This window comes from Macrotis lagotis, chromosome 1, assembly GCF_037893015.1.
Source record: "Macrotis lagotis isolate mMagLag1 chromosome 1, bilby.v1.9.chrom.fasta, whole genome shotgun sequence".
NCBI lineage: Eukaryota > Metazoa > Chordata > Mammalia > Peramelemorphia > Peramelidae > Macrotis > Macrotis lagotis.
In genome coordinates, this window is record NC_133658.1 from 184,561,981 (window position 1) to 184,583,153 (window position 21,173).

General features: G+C 36.8%; 1 protein-coding gene across 1 annotated transcript in view; it reads left to right on the plus strand.

Moving 5' to 3' along the window:
• The first annotated feature begins 15,072 nt into the window (after positions 1-15,072).
• The window catches only part of TMX4 (thioredoxin related transmembrane protein 4), a 92,597-nt gene continuing 86,496 nt past the window's right edge, over positions 15,073-21,173 (plus strand). The window contains exon 1 of the mRNA XM_074209480.1: positions 15,073-15,427. Coding sequence (XP_074065581.1) covers positions 15,249-15,427 — 179 coding nt within the window. The 5' untranslated portion in view covers positions 15,073-15,248. The remainder of the gene's footprint in view (positions 15,428-21,173) is intronic.

Genomic DNA, 21,173 nt, shown 5'->3' on the forward strand with positions numbered 1-21,173 from the left:
AAAAGGGGAAAAACATAGATACATTCATTTGTACAAATGATCAGGAAATTATGCAATTTAAGATATAAAACACGATACCAGAGAAAATGCTATTTTGGTGCTTTTGGCTCATATCAGAAGATGAGATGATGGATCTAAGTTCATCCGCAGATAGGAGACAGAAAACTTGAAAGTTGGAAGCATCCTGGCATAGAGAAACCAAAAAGAATACCAGAGAATAATTTTGCTATTCTAGAGCTAGATGAATACATGACTCAAAGGAGGAGAGAAGTGCTGTAGAATAGGCAAGTTGGAAAATCTTGACATAGAGATACCCAACATGGGAATACAGAAAATACTTGCTGCATTGCAACTTGGTGGTTATATAACAGAAGAATGATTTTAATAACAGAATAATAATATAATAATAAAATTTAATAATATAACAGAAGAATGTAATTTAAAATCTCATGATATCAGAGTTACATAAGAAGAGGAAACTAAGAATATACATGGATTCTGATTAAAAATACTCAGAACAATTTGACATTTAAGGCATCTTGATGTCAGATAGGTACCAAAAGCATCATTAGAAAAGTTTGCTACTTTGGTACTGGATGACTTTATGGTTCATATCAGAAGAGAAATCTCAGAATATAGGTACATTCTGAGAAAGAATAATCCAGAATCTTACAATTGAGTTTCATAACATGGATATTTCAAACACAGTACCATACAAAATGTTCGCTCTTCTGGAGCCAGATGAATATACAGCTCACCCATAGCAGAGGAGGAGATTAAGTATCACAGAATATACAGAACATATCTACGTTGGAGCATCACGCCAGAGATACCCCTCACAGCAACACAGAAAATACTTGTTCTTTGGGAACTTAATGATTACATGGCTCTTACACACCAGAGGAATGATCAAAAAACAATGCTAAATTAGACCATCATGCTAGATATATACAAGAAAAATGGGCACTATGATGGTGCCCATTAATTCATTCCATATATATATATATATATATATATATATGTGAGAAAAGGAGATGAATAATATAGATGTATTCTCAATAACAATGATCCTGAATTAATGAGAGAAATAGATTCTATAATGGTACCTGATAGTTCCCTGCCTCATATGTAATAGAGGAGGAGACTAAGAATATAGATAGATTCTAACTACAAATAATCAAGGCAATTTGTAATTTTAAGGCATTGTGACATAGAGATTCCAAACACAGTCCCAATGAAAATCTTTGCTTTTTTGGTACTAGATGAGTATATGGCTCATACATATTAGAAGAGGAGATAAGGTTATAATTTCATTGTGACTTAAAATGATAACATCTGCAATTGAGGACATCATGATATAGAAATACCAAAGTACCAAAGAAAAGTTTTCCCTTTTGATACCTGATTCTACATGGCACTTTCTCTCTCTCTCTCTCTCTCTCTCTCTCTCTCCCCACACACACACACACACACACACACACACACACACACACATATATATAATATCATTATGAATATATTTTAGAACTAATAGAACTTAATCTAGAATGACAAAAGGACATATGAGTACCAGAAACAACTTGCATAATATACCTGAGGATTGCCAGGTGGCACAGTGGATAGAGCACCGGCCCTGGAGTCAGGAGTACCAGAGTTCAAATTTGACCTCACACACTTAATAATTACCTAGCTGTATGGCCTTGGGCAAGCCACTTAACCCCACTGCCTTGCAAAAATTCAAAACAAAAAAAAAATCAAGAAATAGAGATACCTGTATACCAACATAAATGTTTGATATTTGAGTAAAAGACAATTATGTGACTCAACCATATAGAAGACTTAAGAATATAGGTGAATTCTGACTAAGAATAATCAAGATCCTTGCAAATTAAGGCATCATAAGACAGATACCAAACACAGTACCAGAGAAGAAAATGCTTGTTATTTTGGTACTTGATGAATACACATCTCATACATATCAGAAGAGGAGACCATCATTCTTCATTCTAAGAATGATCAAGAAACTGCAATTTAAGGCAGGAAGTCATAGAGATACCAGAAAAATTGATTTGTTTTTCAACTTGATATTTTCATTTCTCAGATGTACTAGAGTTGATTGCAAAGCACAATTTCATCCTGAATCACAATGATCAAAATAATTGATTACTCTCAAGACAGAAAACAATTAAGAAAATATTTCCTGGAACTTAGAAGAGCAAATAATGTCAAGTTCCCCCATAATTCCCCCTTTTATATAGATCTCCAGGAGACACAATATCTCGGTCCACAAAACAATTCCAATCTACCCAACCCAGCAATTCAGCATATTAGCATCTGCTTACTCAGATAATCTTTCTGAAGATCATATCAAGATCTTTCATCTGTTCTAGAAGACAAAGGTACTAAGGGATCACTTACCACAGTGCCCAAACCCTTTGTGCCTAGAGTAAAATGGAAGGGGTTATTATAGCAGAGAGCTGCAAAATCAATTCATGAAGAAACTAGCAAGCATTGAAGTCACAAATGAAAATCACGATGTACACATAGGCAGTAAATTTAAGAGCATGGAAAGAAGGATTGATGTTACAGATATAGCACTTGTGTATTCCTGATCAATTCAGGGAACACTGCTGGAAGGTTGGCTATCACCGGTCCTTCCATTGCAAGGGACTGCCAAGTGCCCTCAGTACTCCAATTTCTCCTCTGGGTAAATCCATCAAGTAGAAGAGATCTGGAATAACTGTTGAGTTTCACAGAGACAAACCTTCACCAACACTCAAGCAAAAGGCCTCCACCCATTTACCCCCAAAACAAATCACAAGTCTCATGAACCAAACCCAGCAGGAAAACCAATGAGGACCAAGTTACAAAGAAACAGGTGTCTTGTGCTTATAATGAAACAAAAGATTTAAAAAAATGCTGAAGGAAGATTAATTCCTATTTTCTTTATTGAGTTAATATGAGGCAACCTACAGTCCTGAAGTAACAGGAGTTTAATCAGTTACTTGTCACTGGTGTTTTGGATGCTGACATAGTTCTGGCAAGCCACTGTTCTCCTAAAGTTCCAAAGGACACTTGCCACAAGGAGACTCCACAGCAGGCACAACAATCAAATTAAAAAAAAATAACTTACTTGCAGAAGAAACTCACAGTTGTAGAAAACGTCTGCCATGCAAGCTTTGAGCTTTGTCAAAAAAAAAAAAACCTAACAAGTCAACAGGAGATAATTGAAAGGATTATGCACCTTAACAAGGACATCACAGTCACAATTCAATAGGCAAGATCCACTGAGGCTATTCCTCTCTCCACACCATGCTACCCAAATTTAAATGACAGGAACTTTTATTGTTGACAACTAGGGCCTTAGCTCCTACTGATTTCACTTAGAATAACAATACAACCTCTAACCAGGTTAGTCCTGCATCCCAGGATAACAAGTCCATAGACAATGCAGTAAACCTATGGGATGTGAGTATTTTGTACAAACTGATCCCCAAATTAGTAAGCAATCTGCCTGAACCTAATGATGGCAACATTTTTTGTTGCTATGGGGATTAGGAAAAAGTAACAAATCAAAACTAGATCTAATGATTACATCTCACATAGAGTTTTCACAGCTACATGATGATCAGTTTCTTTACATTAAGCAAGTTTATTTTGGGTTGTCTAACAACAAGGGAGCTAGGTTCAAGATTGCCATGTAGAAGGTATAGGATTGGGAAGTATTACAACAGTCCATCATGACTTCAATCCAAATTACTCAATGAACCCCTTGTGAGGGTTCTTTTACAGTTCAAAATGATAAGCTGGGTATTATGGCCCATCTACAGAGACTGGATTCTGTCCTCACCCACTGATACCTAACACCAATCAATACTACCTATCTTTCCCAGCAGGAAACACCATTGGTCAGTCTTGGGCAATCTTGAGCTTAGTCAAACTCCCTAATTTTTTTTCCTTCAGAACTCAATGAGTACTAGGCACCTCAGTTTTTCTGCCACACCATTTTAATAGTCACCAACTTTGATTTCTACCATGACTAGTTAGAGAAACAGAGAAGCCCTAACACTAACCCTAACACAAACAAGCTTTATATTTAATGAGCCTGCTATTAATACACAGATATCAGATGTTCATATAATTAAAAAAAGATTAAAGGAAAAAAGGTGCTGCTTTTTAATAGAATGATTGCAAGTATCAAGCATATCAAAGGAGAAAATTAAGAAATTAGCTTTCTTCTTTGCTCAGAGTGACTTAGTGGATTGGTCATCAAAACAAAGTGATTTCTACTTCTGAAATGGAATTTTCTATGATTCAGGAACAAAACTAAAGGTAATAAGAAATGATTTAAACCTAGCCCAGGAGAAAGACAATTGTTTGTGGTTTTTTACATTATTTATTGATTACAGGGACTGACATAAAATCAGACATTCATGATTCAGATGTAACAGAAGATCAGACCAAGTAATATGGTTTCCTTATGACTTAGAATGATAAAGATGACTTGCTATCTAAATGGACATGTCAGAGAGGTTAAGAGTATCAGTTAAAAGGTTTACTGCTTTGGAAGTAGACCTTTGCCTAGCTCAGACATTTCAGAGAGGGTGACAGGAAAAAAATCATATATTGTCCTAATGATAATTTAATTGGTAATCAAATCAAACAAGATCTAGAGATACCAGAGAAAATATTTGCTTAGTAATATCAAAGGAAGATACTAAAAATATGATTCCATTATGTTTTTCAACATTCTGAATGACTACTAGAACATTGGAATATATGCTTGTAACTCAGTTGAAGTATTCATATGACTCAAAACTTAGCAGCAGATAAGCAGAATAAGTATTTTGGTTTTGTTCAGATGTAGAATAATAAAGATTTAAGTCTTGATAAAATGTAGATAAACCACAAAAACATTTTTACTGCCTGTGAACTGAATGTTTACATGGCTCAGACATATCAGAAGAAACTAAGAAATGTGATTTCTTCCTTGCTTGCAAAGTTAGTGGATTTATCATCCTTATGAACAGAGCAGTTTTTAAATTGCATGTTCCAGGGGCTCAGGCATTTCAGAGGAGGAAACGAAGAAATATGGTTTGATTCTTCTTAATTCAAACAATAAAGACCCTTTTGGGGGAAAGTATCAACAGTTTTAGATAGGTTTTGTGCTTTTAAAATGGCTATTTCCTTGTTAAGAGTGATAAATAGAGGGGTGGCTAGGTGGTGTAGTGGATAAAGCACTGGCCTTGGAGTCAGGAGTACCTGGGTTCAAATTCGGTCTCAGACACTTAATAATTACCTAGCTGTGTGGCCTTGGGCAAGCCACTTAATCCCATTTGCCTTGCAAAAACCTAAAAAAAAAAGTGATAAATAGGGGTGGTGGTGCAGTGGATAGAGCACTGGCCCTGGAGTCAGGAGGACCTGAGTTCAAATTTAACCTTAATAATTACTGAGCTGTGTGACCTTGGGCAAGTCATTTGACTCCAATGCCTTGCAAAACCAAAAAAAGTAATAAAGAAATTTGCAAAGAAAATCAACATTACAAGTCCAGAGATCAGAAAAACTTACTTTTGAATTAGATGCTTGCACAACTCAGATATTAGATGACTTAAAATGATAAAGATTTGCAATCTAGTTCAAAATGTCAGTGAATCCAATCAGAGTAGCAGAGAAAGTACTGCTTTAGAACTGGATGTTCCCATGATTCAGAAATACCAGAGGATAAGAAATTCTGACTTGAAATGATAAAAAGAATTGACAGTCAACATTAAAATAGCTTAAGAGATAGTGATTTCTCCTTTTGAAGTTTATGTTCACCTCAAGGGGAGATTTAGGAATAGAATTTCCATCCTGCCTCAGAATGACAAAAAGAATTATGCAAATAACCTAGAAATATTGGATTATCAGAGTTTTGATTACTTTTGAATTGTATGATCACATGGCTCAGAAGGACCAGAAGACAGAGAAATAATTTTATCCTGGATCAGAATGAAAAAATGGGTTGATTATCCATATAAACATGACAGAAGAATCAGAGAACCAGAGAAATAGATTTCTCCTTCTCAATTTGATATTCATATGGCTTAGATATACAATAGCAAAAGAATAAATGTTTGGGTTTTTTTTTATCCTAGCTAACACAAATGATAGTGGGTTTCAAGCGGATTTAGCAATACCAGAATACTGGTGATCAATACTCTGGATATTCTAATGACTCAGAAGTAAGAGGTCAAGACTAAGAAAGATAGTAAACCAACTCTTCATGTAAAGATTTGCAATGTATATCACCATGACATATATAGCAGAGGATCAAAGAATAATTACTAATCTTATCTAGACAAGAATTACTTAAATTTGAAGTCAATCTGGCTCAGACTAAAAACAGTTAAGAAATGGCAGAAGCTCAGAAAAAGAAAGAAAATTCGGTTCATACCTCACAGGATTTTAGTGGAGAGAACTGCTGGTCCTGAATTGTGTGTCCACATAGCTCAGGCAATTTAGCTAACAAACATTCCTACTGACTCAGAAAAAAATATCAGTTCTATGTTTCACCATGACTGATAAAATCTGAGACAATAATAGTGTCAGATCTGGCTTGCTTATATTGCTCAGATATATGATCTGAAGAAACAGCAGTTAATCTATACATCATTGTGGTTTGAAAGAGCCCAGATTAAGTATCCAATGACTCAAACATAACACCTCAAGAAAAAAGTCAGACTAGTGTTTAACATGGTTCAAACATAACAAACTAAGAGATATACTTTCAATTTGCCTCTAAAAGAATGAACAGTTATGAATAGTTATCAACATTACTTAGAATATTAGAGTAGCAAAGTGATAACCACAGAACTGGATGTCCCCATGGCACAGACTTTGAAGCTACTTTAAATTTGATGTTCACTTATAGAATAAGAGAATTGTCTATGGAAAGGGGATAACTTTATGACCAAACAAGAATTACAGCACATTATAAACTATAAAATGAATGATTTTGACTATATTAAACTAAAAGATTTTGCACTAATAACATCAATGCTGCCAAAATTAGAAGGAAAGCAGACAACTGAGAAATAATCTTCACAACTAGGAGTTCTGATAAAGGTCTCATTTCTAAAATATAAAGAGAATTGCATCAAAATTTTTTTTTTAGGTTTTTGCAAGGCAAATGGGGTTAAGTGGCTTGCCCAAGGCCACACAGCTAGGTAATTATTAAGTGTCTGAGACCGGATTTGAACCCAGGTACTCCTGACTCCAGGGCCGGTGCTTTACCCACTGCGCCCCCTAGCTGCCCCCCAAATTGCATCAAATTATAAGGTTACAAATCATTCCCCAACTGATGAATGGTCAAAGGATATGAATACAGTTTTCAAATGAAGTTAACGCTATACATAATATAAAAAAAGGCTCCAAATCATTATTGATTAGAGAAATGAAAATTAAAATAACAATGAAGTATCACCTCATACCTATCAGATTGGCCAAAATGAGAAAAAGGCAAAATGATCAATGTTGAAAAGGTTTGTGGGAGGATTGGGACACTGATGCATTGTTGTTGGAGTTGTGAACAGATTCAGCCATTTGGGAGAGCAAGATGGAACTATGCCTAAAAAGCAATAAAAATGTTTATTCCCATTGATCTAGGCCTATATCCAGAAGAAATCATAAAAAAATAGCAAAAGTCCCACATGTTCCAAAATATTCATAGCAGCTCTTTTTTTTTTTTTTAGCAGCAAAGAACTGGAAATCGAGGGAATAGCCATCAATTGGGGAATGGCTAAACAAGCTATGGTCCACGAATACTACGAAATAGTATTGTTCTATAAGAAACCATAAATGGTCAGACTCTAGAAAAGCATGAAATGACTTACAGGATCGGATGTTTAGCGAAGGAAAGAGGACCAAAAGAACAATGTACATATTAACAACAACATTGTGAGATGATCAACCTTGATAGAGGCAGCTCTTCTCAGCAATTCAGAGAGCTATGACAACAATATCAGACCAGCTGTGGACGTTATCCCAATCCAGAGGAAGAAAAACAACCCTTAAGAATCTGATAAATGCTTTCTAAAAATTATTTCTTATGTATCTTTCCCCCTTAATTTGAATTCCTCATGATTTAGGAAATGACTCTTCTGTAAACATGTTTATCAACAATATGTATGAACAATGCTAATCTGACTGTTCACTGCTGAGGGGAGGGAGGTGAGAAGGGAGGGTGGGTGGAAGGAAAATTTGTAACTTAAAAATACACATGTCCATAATGGATGAAAAAATAAATAATAAACAAGAATAAGAGAATTGGTAGTCAATATCAACATGTGCTAGTGATAGCAGTGAACCAAAGTAAACAACACTTTTGAACTAAGATGTCCCTTTGCTTGGTCATACCAAAGGAATTGAACATGACTAAGATGACTCAACAAAAATAAATGATGAGCAGTCAGAAAAACAAAATGTATTGGAAATAGTTATGATGGATTCAGACCCACCAGTTTCAAAAGGTCACTCCAGTTCATAAAGCTCAAGTATTTCAAAGACAGACATCAAAAAAAAGGTTGCATATTAACTTAAGAGGACTTGCAATCTGTATCAAAATGACAGAGAAACAATAAAGTGAGAAATAACAGAGTTCCAGAGGAAACAATTGACACTCTTCAAATGGATGTTCATACAGACATACTAAAGGACATAACTAAAAATGTTTTAATTCTAGTTAAGAATAAGAAAGGTAATTAGCTCAGATTTCCAACATGACAGTTATACCAAGAGAGTTCCAAAGAAACTGACATTCTTAAACTATACCAGAGGAGAAAACTATGAAAGACGGTTTTTATCTGGGGTCAAAGTGATAAGAGAAGATTGGTAAGGAATATGAACATTGACTTTGAAATTCCAGAGAACAAAAAAAAGTGTTTGCTACTTTTGAACTTATAATGGCCCAGATATACCAGAGGCAAAGAGATGGAGAAATAAGGTTTTTATGGTCACAGAACATATAGATGATTTTAAGTCATATCAACAGGATTTGAGATAAGAGAATGCAACATAGAATAGTGTCCATGATGACCAAGGTGACAGACATTCCATAGTAAGTGGTGTTTACTCCTGAAATTGATGTCAATATTTCTCAATCATAAATAAAATAGTTCATAAATTGGAGGTAGGGGATGAAGGTCAGTTAGTTGACTTAGTGGAGAGAGTGCTGGGCCTGTCCTCAGAAAAATTCATCTTCCTGAATTCAAATCTGGCTTCAGACACTTATTAGATATGTAACCCTGGCAAGTCACTTAATCTTGTTTGCCCAAGTTTCCTCCTTTGTAAAATTGGGTCACAAAGTGTTGGATATGACTACAGGTGACTCAAAAATAAAAATAAATGAAGATTCAGAAAAACAAAATGTACAGCCATGATGTATTCACACCCATTAGATTCAAGAAATATTGCACTACTGCTTAACTGAATGTTCATAAAGCTCAGGTATTTAAAAGACAGACATCAAAAATAGTACAAAAAGAATTCCTTATTTCTCAGAAATACAATGTTCTGTAAAATGTTTCAACATGGCTCACAGTTATCATCTGAGACACTAATGTCAGATCTGGTAGACTGCATGGCTCAGATATCACACTCAACGAAACACAGAAGTAAACAAGGAAGAAAGTGAATATTGATGATGTCCATATTATTCAACAATAGTAAATGAGGAAAAGAAATAATATAGCTCAAACCTATTCTAAATGACTAAGGGTAGTTTCATTTTGGCTGCCTAGGATGAGCATGAATACATGTAATAATATCACTTAGAAATACCATAGTTATTAGGGGGAAAAGAGAAAATGTGCACAAGGTCACTAAGATGTTTCAGATGTTGCAAGAGAATTGCTACTGCCATAAAGTTTCTGGATCTCGATGATATTCCATAGAGAAAATATTAATGGCACACTAATCAGATAACTGATAAAACACACTTAATTGTTTGCATTATAAAGCTGAATTCCTCCATGGCTGGGATAAGAGATCTGAAAAAATTGATGTTGAACAAAGGACAGGTCAAATTTGACATGGCAATGATAAACAATCTGAATTTTGTTGTCATGTGCCAAAAATACACCAGAGGGAGAAATAAAGAATAATGAAATACAATTTCATTCTGGCTCAGGAATATTCAGCTTTATTGATACAAATAACTCAGATATAATGTGAGAATACCAGTATGGAACTGGTTGCTTGCAGGAGCTGGTTATATATTTCAATGACCTACAGATATAGATATATCTGTATATTGAGATCAAATTGATATCAATTTTAAAGGGATGATAACAAGGGTCAGACTTACCAAAGACAACAAAGAAATATGATTTAATCCTGCTTCAGTATGACTATGAGACTGGCAGTTAGTATGAATGTGATTTAAAAGACACCCAAACATCAGAGAAAAGCAGCTAATCCTGTTGAGCTGAAGTTGTGTCAGAAGGATGGATAAGGGAAAAAAACAAGTGTAGAGCATTACTTGTGCTGAAAAGGATCACAATGACTCAACAATATCAGAACAAAATAATGATTGGAGAAGTTGTTAGGCAAATGATACATAGAACAAAAATAACACTAATGAATCATTTTTTAAAAAACCAAAACATTACTTAAACTTCAGATCTAACAGCAATGTCTAGTTAAAATTGACAACTTTAATTCTTAACTGTACCTCATAAATTCTGCCACTTAAATTTTTAATATTACCTCCCCTCCCCCAAAATGAGGGAACTGTTCTTTGCCTCACAGTAGTTTCCTGGTAGTCTTTGTTTTTCATTGTTTCAACTGGTGACCATCTGCTGGAAAAATTGCACAAATCATCCTGCATAAGTATATCCAAATCTCAACCAGATATATTGGATAAGGGACTGATGATCAGTTCCTTAAAAGCCCAAATACCTACATCCAGGTTAATTTAGGAGAATTGCCTTATAAAAGGGTGTTCACTCAATTTCAAGGCTGGACTGACCACTGTTAAGGATTAGAAAAGCAACAAGGTGTTTGCAGAAAGTTGTAAAGTACCAACCTTGCAGGTCAATTAAGGAACATGGTACTAACTGGGATGTAAGAACTTCATTTACATCTAAACAACCCATATACACCAGATAATGCCACTAGTAACAATTAGCAGTAGGTAGTATAAGCTTGAGTCATCCAGTTTGTTGGGGTTCAATCTGTTGAAGTTGGGGGTCTGAGAAGGAATTCATAAGATACAGGCTCTCCCCCAGACAAGTTGGTATTTTATTTAGTACTGTGCTGGCACAGAGGGCTGAGAGTTGGGAGATACTCTTTATAAAGAGGCATCAGGTATATACCCTCCTTTATATAGGGAAAGAGGAAGCAAGAGAAAAGAATTTATCTCAGACAAGTAGTTGTGGATCTGGAGGTCAGAAGTTTGCCCTACCAGGACAGACCTTCTAATAGAATTATGACACATGCTTGTAAAAAGGCTTATTGTATAGCAAAGAATACTCCAAAGTGCTGGAAGCATGTGACTGACCTTTGCATAAGATTAAAAGGTAATCTTATTTAGTATATACTGATAACACAAAGGAGACCCCCAAAGACCTTGAGCAGGAGATAAGGGTTGTAGGACTAGTCATAGAATTCCTTGTTTAGCAAAGGACCAACAGAAAGGGCACTCAAAAGCAGATCTGCATGTTAGAGGGGTCTTGATAACTGGGACCCCATCAAGAAGCTTAACTCAAAAATATTGAGACCAAAGCACTTAACACTTATCACTGCTTTTCTTTTCTTTCTACAAAGCAATGGGGTTAAGTGACTTGCCCAAAGTCACACAGCTATTATTAAATATCTGAGAGTAGATATGAACTCAGGTTCTCCTGACTCCAGGGCCATTGCCATTACTCTATTCTCTGTGCCACCTAGCCACCCTCCTCCACCTTTTCACAGATTAGGGGGGAAATATTTGCTTTAAAAAGGATCAAGTTTAGCATTTCTGATACTATTAATAATACAAAGCAATGTTTAAGAGAATTAAGTATCCTAAAGATTTTTTTCTTAAATCACAAACACACAGAACTTGTCTGTGAATTAGAGGACAAGGAATGGGAAGGAGAAGAGAGAAATATTCTCGACAATTTGTTAATATCTGCTATCCATTATGAATAAAGGACATAAAAATCAATCAAAATGTAAAACTGAAATTCTGACTTTGGGATCATACATCCCCTTCAACTGTAAAATAAAGACACCTCTTCTACTCATTACTCGCCCCATCCTCTCACAAACTGAAAAAATATCCATTCTAACAAAAAATCGAAACAATTTTATAGTCCTTGAAAGAATTAAAGTTTTGGAGGCAAAAGAGCAAAAGAGAGAAATGAGGGTGGAAAACTTCTAAAAGGCAAAAAGAGATTATTAAAAGGTCTCTCTTTTAACAACAAAAAAAGTTCTTTTATAATTTGTTCAGTCTTTTATATGTTTGCATTCTGGCCAACAGCAGGAACTTTGAAGTTTTTCTGTAACACATGAGCATCAGATGTCTCTATCCTCTTAAAAAAGTTTTTCATCTCAATGATCTCAAAGTCAAATTTCCAGTCCAAGTCAGTTGCTGACTCATTGATCTGGACATACAGAAGAATGTCAAGAGTGCCATTTTTTCACACATTTAAAACTTGTTTCAATTCTTAATCTTCTGTAAAGTGCCAGACATTCTAGTGTCTTGTGATTTAAAATCTCTTCTGCTTCTGTGAATGATCCACCTTACAGCGTGCCATACCCACAAGTTTTGATCACCAACCTCTAGCACATCCTTCTAGAACTTGAACATTTCTTTCCCACCTGCTTTGGCCATTTTTTTTACTACCAGTCCTGGTGTTGTGCAGCCCCATGACTCCGGCCTGGAAAGTCCTTACACTAAACAGTTGTTCTTCTGATGAGTACACCTAAAGTAGTACCTTAAAGTTTCAATTTGCTTATCTATGGTTATCAGATGTTGAACATTCAAATTATCAGTTTAATTTTATAGTTTTACTTTTAAAAAATTCATTTCATCATGGAAATACTAACAAAATTACCAATTCTCCCTATATTTTGTGAAATGTCATTTGCAGTCCTTTTCAATTTTAGTTCCAAATGTCTTACAGTGATTTAATTTTCAGTCAAGCACATTAGTATTTTCACTAAGAACTGCCTTTTTGTTGAATTAAAAACACTCAATTTTCTCTGTACAACTGAAATCTCACCAAGCTGAAATTTATTAGAGTGCATGGTATAAAATGAAAGTCTAAATTACTTTCATACTGGTTATTTTTCCTAAGGACATTTGTTAAATGAGTTCTTTCCCCATGATTTTTAAAAACCTTCTACAATCAAATTTTAATCTTAAACTTTTTTTGTTGCCTATCTGGCATACCTCTAATTGAGTGATATAATTTTTCATTTTTGTTTCCTGAACCAGATTGCTTTGGAAATTGTTTTACATTTTAAAAAATCTAGGACTTAAAGACTACCTTTAACTTTTCAGTGTACTACAAGGTCACTGGCATTTTGGTTTTAATCTTAAAATTTAAATGATGTTATTAATCTGACCCATTCATGAACAGTCAATATCCTAATTTAGATTTACTTTAATATTGCAAGAAGTTTAACTTTTCTGAGATATGACTCCCACCATTGTGACCAAAGGTACTTCCTATTCTTTAAGGAAAACTCTCCCTTTATTTGTTACCTTTGATAAGTCTTTGGTAGTTTGTCACATTGTTTGAATTCAATTGAAAAATTCTCCCATCTTTATGCCTTTGAACATTGCTATGCTTCTTTACCTTCACATCTTATGCTAGTTTCCATCAAAAATCAGCTCAATTGCTTTTTTCAATACAAACATCTTACTGGTTTCCCATATTTGTTAGTGTCATCTTCAGAAATTACTAACTACAATCTGCAAAGATGTGAAATTCTCATATTAAAATGTAAGCCACATCAGAGAAACTAAATTTTTCTTTTTTATATTCTTAGATTTTGGTAGTGTTTTGCACACAGTACTTTTAGAAAAACGTTTGCTTAACAGAAAAGACAAAACTGGCTTTAGATATTTGAAAAGCAACCTTGTAGAACCAATTCCTACTTCAGAAAGCAGAATTAAAAGTGGAAGCTATAGGGAAGTACGTCTACCCGGGCTGCAGAAGAAGTTAATAGATCCTGCCAAATAGGGAACATTCCCTTCCTTGTTTAAAATAGCAATGGCTCAGATAGTATAAAAGGGATTCTAAGAAGGGGCAGACAATTACACTAGATGATGTCAGAAACCTATAGTCTCTTAAAATCTTTTGCAAATCTAGTTTTCATGGAATGATTCCTGAAATGCCTCTGTTTCAAAGTCCAATTTACATCTACTAACTTCTCTAACTCCTTTCTCCAGGGTTATAAAATCCCATTAACTTCTCAGTTTGCACCACTTTGGCCAGATTAGAGTCCCAACTCTTATTTATTAGTTATTATAATGAAAAAATCATTTCATCTTTTAGTTGGTCTCTTCATCTGTAAAATGGAGATAGCAGAGGTAAAAAGGGTTGTATTTTTCAAATCAAGTGTAACATTGTTTCTACTTAAAGCAGCTGGTACTATATACTAAGGTGGTTCCAGTTCTCCGGAAGTAAAAGTGCCAATTTGGTTTTACTCATAGGCATTTCTTTAAAAATAGCCTCTTTAATTTTTTCAGTCTTTTTGAATTGACTAAAGAGTAGTCAAAAACGACCTTCATTTTCCCTCTGGCAATAAGTGTCCAACATTTCTCTCAAAATCAACAAGAAAATCTTCCACGGTGGGGGATGAGCTGTTTTGTTTGCCAGGTCTGTAGCAAAGCTTGGGGTCGTTTTTAAGAAGGACGCCTCCTGCCTTCGCAGCCCCCCCCCCCCCCCCCCGGGTCCTCGTGCCCCCGCTGCGGAGGCAGCAGAAGCTTTTCCCTTTTTTTGACAAAGGCTTTATTTTCGGCGGCACCAGCCATCCAGGGGAAGGCCCGGAAGGCCCTCCGTTGCTATGCCAACCGTCCCCAAGCCCAGCACCACGTGGGGGCGCCGCCGCTTCCGCTCTCGGCTCCGTCGGGCCCGGGGCGCAGCCCGGGGGGCCCCGGGAAGCGGGAAGCCGCTCCGGACCGCCTTAAAAGGGAAGGGTGGGAGGGGAGAGCCGCCGAGCCCGCCCCCCGCTCCACTTCCTGCCTGCCCGGCTCCTCTTCCCGCCCGCCTCGCAACATGGCCGGGGAGGCCCCGGCTCGGCTGGCCGCCGCCCTGGCCCTGCTCCTGGCCCTGGCCCTGGCCGGGCCCCCTCCGCGGGCGGCGAGGGGCAAGGAGGAGGAGGAGGCGAGCCGGGTCCGAGCCGTGACCTCCTCCAACTGGACCTCGCTGCTGCAGGGGGAGTGGATGCTCAAATTGTAAGTGGTGGGTACCGCCCGGATGCCCCCCTCCGCCCCAAAGCCGCAATGCGCCCAGCCTGCGGCGCCCGGGAGCGCCCGCGGCCGGCGCATGCGCCTGCGCGCCCCGCCCCCGCCCGGCCTGCGGCGGCGGCGAGGGCTTCTGGGAAGGGCGGGGCGGGGGTCCCGAGGGGAGGAGCCCCTGCCCTGTGCCGGCGTCGCGCTTTCTTAGGGAGTGGTTAGCGTGTGGGGCCGAGGTCCTCCAGAGCAGCAGCTGGAGATGTGGCTCCCCCAGAAGATGCATAGACAGAACTGGGGCCAGAGCAGCTACACTGCCAGCAGCTGCTACCATTTTTAAGTGACTCGACCAAGGTCACGCAACTAGGTAATGAGGTTTGCTTTCTTTCTTTTTTTTTTTAGTTTTATTTTTTTTGCAAGACGATGGGGTTCAGTGGCTTGCCCAAGGCCACGCAGCTAGGTCGTCATAAAGTGTCTGCATTTGAACTCCTGACTCCAGGGCTGGTGCCCGATGCCCTGCGCCACCCTGCTGATTTAAGTTTTCTGAGGCTGGATTTGAACTCAGTTTCTCCTGACCGCCCCCCCCCCCCCCCAGCTGCTCCAAGTCACATCAACCTGGCATTCTATTTTTGTTTTTCATTTAAAATTGACCTTTATTACTTCTAATGCCAATGAATCATCGGAACCTGGGACTACAACACCACCCTGGGGAAGGAATTCAGAAAGAGGGATGAAAAGTTGAGCAGTTTGGGAATGAGCAAACCCTGATTTGGGAGTGAGAAGATCTTAGTTTCTTCATCCGTAAAATGAAGAGAAGATGGGGGTAGATAGAGCACCAGCCCTGGAATCAGGAGTACCCGAGTTCAAATCCAGCCTCAGACACTTCATAATTACCTAGCTGTGTGGCCTTGGGCAAGCCACTCAACTCCATTGCCTTGCAAAAATCTAAAAAAAAAAAGAAAGATGGTAAAAAAAAATTACCTTGTAAGTTTGTAGACATGAAAACTTATTAATTTGAACTTTTATAGCTTTTCTCACATTTGACCTTAGGCAAATTACTTGAGTTCTTTGTACTCAATTTGCTATTCTGTAAAATGGAAGAGAGAAACTATCAGAGAACACTATATGTAATGTGTACATCCATGTAAATGTAATGTTGAAGAATAATGGTTGTTGTCATGTTTCTGATGTAGCTGTATTTGAGCAATATGTTGCTAAGTAGCACTTTTAGATGAATTTTTCTAGTAAAACTAAACATGCTTGGTACATGGTAGGTGTCTAATAAAAGTAAGTTTTATTGACTGTACAAAATGGAACTTTAGAAAAAAGAGAATTTTGGTGGGTTTCTAAATATGGAGTTGAAATGTTGACAGTTTGGTTTTCTTTTAATTTGAATATTTCCTGAAGAAGAAGGGATTTGAAAAGATTTTTTTTTTTTGTCATGAGAAAGGCAGGTAATTTAGATATAGTGAGATGAGAGGAGCTTCCTAGTTGAGGTAATGTAATGACCTCACAAAACACACAGTTGAGTTTTCAGAGATATTTGAAAAAGCTTCATAACCTCTGAGGGCAAAGGGGGCAAAAGCATGATCCAGGAAGGAATAGGTAGTAATGCCAGTTGAGGGAAACTAATGAAGATTTGAATGTAACATGTACCATTCAAATTTTCTAGAGAGCATAGGATTCCATAGTAGCAATCTTTAGTACTGTAATCTAATAACTCCAATTTACTCTTATACATGCTAATGCCACTTTTTCATTATTTTTGGGTTTGGAACCAATTTTTAGCCAAATTCTTCTTGTTTTGATGCTAGCTATATATTTCTTAAAATGCTTTTGAATAGTAATTCTAAATCTTCCTAGTCCTGAAGCAAGGAAAAAGAATTGGAAATTATGAGTTAGGATGAAATTATTCACAATAAAAAGACTTGTAGAACAGCCAGGCAATATATTAAAAACTGGAAATACTAATAAGAAAAAAAAAGACTCCCTGCCCTCACAGAACTTACAGTGTATAAAGAGGAGAACACACAAAGGACTGGGGGTGGGGGGAGGAGGGGAAGGGACCATTAGAGAGAGTCTAAGGGAGTTGAAACTAACCTCTAGTGTGACTTTTCAAGCCAATTGCAAATTTGTTTTATTTACATTCCAACCAGACTGATCTATTGGATGTTCCCTTCATAGGATATATTACCTGCTTTTTGTATAAGTTTTCCCCATGCTTGGGATGTTCTCTGAGTAGAATCTTCCTTTCAGAAAATTATTAAGTGTATGAGGTTAAATTTGAACTCAGGTCCTCCTGACTCCAAGGCCTGTGCTCTGTCCACTATGCCACATAATTGCCCTCACATGTATATTTTTAAGTTAAAAAACTTCCACTCTCCCCTTCCCACCCCTCTCCCCTCAGTGGCAAACAGTCAGGTTAGCATTCTATATAGATATTTTTGATATATGTTTACAGATTAGTCATTTTCGATATGAGGAATTTAGGATTAATGGAAAGAGTTACATAAGAGATAGTTTATTAAGTGTTCATCAGATTGTGAAGGGTGGTTTTTTGTGTTGTTTTGTTTTTCTTCCTCTGGATAGGGGATAACGTTGTCCATAGTTGGTCTAATGTAGTTGTCCTAGCTTTAAACTGGAAGGAGCTGCTTTCATCAAGGTTGATTATCTCACAATTTCTCTTGATTCTGCTCCCTTCGCTCAGCATCAGCTCTTGTAACTCATTCCATGCTTTTCTAGAGTCTGACCATTCATGGTTTCTTATAAAACAATGTTTCATAGTATTCATGTACTGTAACTTACATTTTCCTCTTAGGAAACTGTAAAGGGGTCATTTTTGTCTATATAATTTTAAAATTGTTTCTGGTTAATCATCTATGGACTGTAGGCTCCTTGAGGTTAGGAACCATTTTTGCCTCTCTTAGAATCTTCAGCATTTGAAAGAGTATCTGATAATGATGATGATGATGATGATGATGATATTTGTTCTTCACTCTTGAAGAAGACCATGACATCAGGGAGGTGATGCCATGACAAGCACATGGATTGGATTTGAATGGGGGGGAGGGGGGCTGTGCTAAGTCACCTGCCTCACTTTCTCCTCTAGAATCATCTGGGCCCAGTGGCCAGATATGAATCAGGATGACTGGAGATGGCCATAGGTATTAGGCAGTCAAGGTTAAGTGTCAACTGTCTGAGGCTGGATTTGAACTTCTATCATGACTCTAAGGTCAGTGCCCTATCCACTGCACCACCTAGCTGCCCTAGATAGTAGACAGATAGTCAGCCCATAAAGCATTCGACTACAACTGTTGATCTCTTACAATGGGTCAGATACTGTGCCAAGTGCTGGGAATAGAAATTCAAATAGAGAGAAAGATAGTCCTTGACCTTCACGGAATTAATATTCTTTTGGAGAAGACAAAACAAAAGGCAGCTGAAAGCAGGGAAAGGGGTAGGAGGGGGGAACAAAAGTGACATTGGATAGCAAGATGGAGAAAATTCCAGGATGAAGTCGGCCTGAAGAGAAATGAGTCATGGTTTTATAAATGCTTGTTTATTTAACACTTTTTGAAAAGCAAGATATTGTCCTATAATGCTGTGATAGCTGGGATAGCTCTTCAAATTTCCATGATCTTTCGAAGATTGTTGTTTAATAGTTCAGTGGTTATTCCTTTCATTTTTTTCAAATACAGAATGTATTCCATGAGGGCTAGGTACTTGAATTCAATAAAGGTATCTGGGTGTTCTCCTAGTATCTTCCTAATTATTTTGAATTTTGAATCTGTTTTCAAATTGCCCCCCCCCCAGTTCTTTCAAAAACAGAAGCAGAATAAGGGTGGAATAGCTCTTTTATCTCTGCCCATTTTCATTATACTTGTATCTTTATCCCCCCATGTAGCTAAAAATAAATGTCAATAAAAACCTCTAACTTAACAACTTTAATTTATTTTTGTATTCCAGATAATAGTCCTTGCATGAGCATGATTATAAATATGAAGCAGAGAACTGAACAGAGAGAAAAATTGTAATTTTTTCTTTTTTCTATATTCTGTATTATAAAACTTTCCTTTCTGTATTGGTCTTGGACTTACAGGTAAGACCCCTATTAGCAAGCGAAGAATGTACCTAGCAAACAGTCACTCTATTAAAACAGTTAATCCTTAAAACTTTTAAATCTAAACTAAATTCTCCAAGTTATCTCACCAAGAAAAGCATCACTAAATTGGGTTAACAAAGACCCTAGTTCTAGGTCAAATTAGTGCCTTCAGTTAAGTGTAAATTCCTAAGGTTAAACTACAACCCTAAACCCCTCCAGACTGTAACTCTGCCCTAATTCCACCCAACTCCCCCCCCCCCCCAATTCCTTGAAAATGCCAGTCTTTCCTTGCCAAAATGCTGACTTAAGCTGATTCTAAACACAGCTATTTTTTCATCCTCTCCCCTCCCCTTTTCTTCCTCTCCACTTCTTATGTATCTTTGTCCACTTACCTATCAGTCCACTTCTGTTTTCTTCTTAACTTCATTATCTCCATTAAAACCCACTTTACCTTTCTATACTAAATGTCATGCTCTTTGGAGAAAAAAAAACAGAAGCAGAATAAGGGTGGAATAGCTCTTTTATCTCTTTGCCCATTTTCATCATACTTCTATCTTTATTTTCCTCCTTTTTTTCTTTTTTCTATATTCTGTATTATAAAACTTTCCTTTCTGTATTGGTCTTGGACTTAAAGAACTCCCCCCTAAAAGAACTTTGTGAATTAGCTTTTTTTTTTTTTTTCAGTAGCTTGTGAATTAAAATTTATGGATTTTTCTTATATTCCTGAGTCAAGAGAGCCTTGTGATTTCTTCACTGAAAATGTTACTCCACAGACAAGCCCCCTCCCCCAAGCAATTCACCTGTTTACAAGAATCCATTTGAATTAATCCTATTCCCTATCCTTTTGTTTTCTGTACTAAAAATCTAAATTGATTTATTTATGTGTATATTCACATTCATTTCTTTAAATAATCCCCTCCTCTTTGCTCTTCTTCATAATTTTTTCTCTTTTGTACTTTGCATTTTCATTTTTGAGATTTTCCCCAACTCTCTTGGACTGACTTCCTCTAAAATTTTTGGTCTTCTGATCACTTTAGGAAGTCTCTGAGATTAAAAAGAAAATCAGTGGTTTGTATCAGATTTGATATGACTTTATTTACTTTGTTCTTAAATGTTTACTTTGAACTTAAATGTTCTTAAAAATCAGTTTCTTCTTGTTGATCTAATTTGGACCTGTGGTTTCATCAATATAGATATCATCTGGCTTGCCCACTTATTTCAATTATATGTGGCCTAGTGAGATTTAGATTGTCCAACTTCTGAAAAATTAAAGCAATTTAAGAAATTATCTACTCTGTTTTGGTCATTGAGTTGATTCTAGGAGATACCTGTTTAAGTCAAATTCCCTATCACTTCAGTTTTCCATCATCTTGTTGGGACATAGATGTTTCCTAAATTGCTCATCTGTTTCCTCTTGTGATCTATGAGTTGAACTATCTATGAGTATGCACTAACAGTAGTAATATTTTTATTTCTGTGTCCATTCATCTTCATTAAAATGATCTTCACTATGCTTATCTTCTCTTGATTCCTTTATTTCCTCACATAAAACTATCTGTTTAAAAGACAGTGTTTAATCCCACCCTGATCCCCTTTCATGGAATAATATACCCTTCCATGCCATATTGCAGTCATGGATCTAATTTG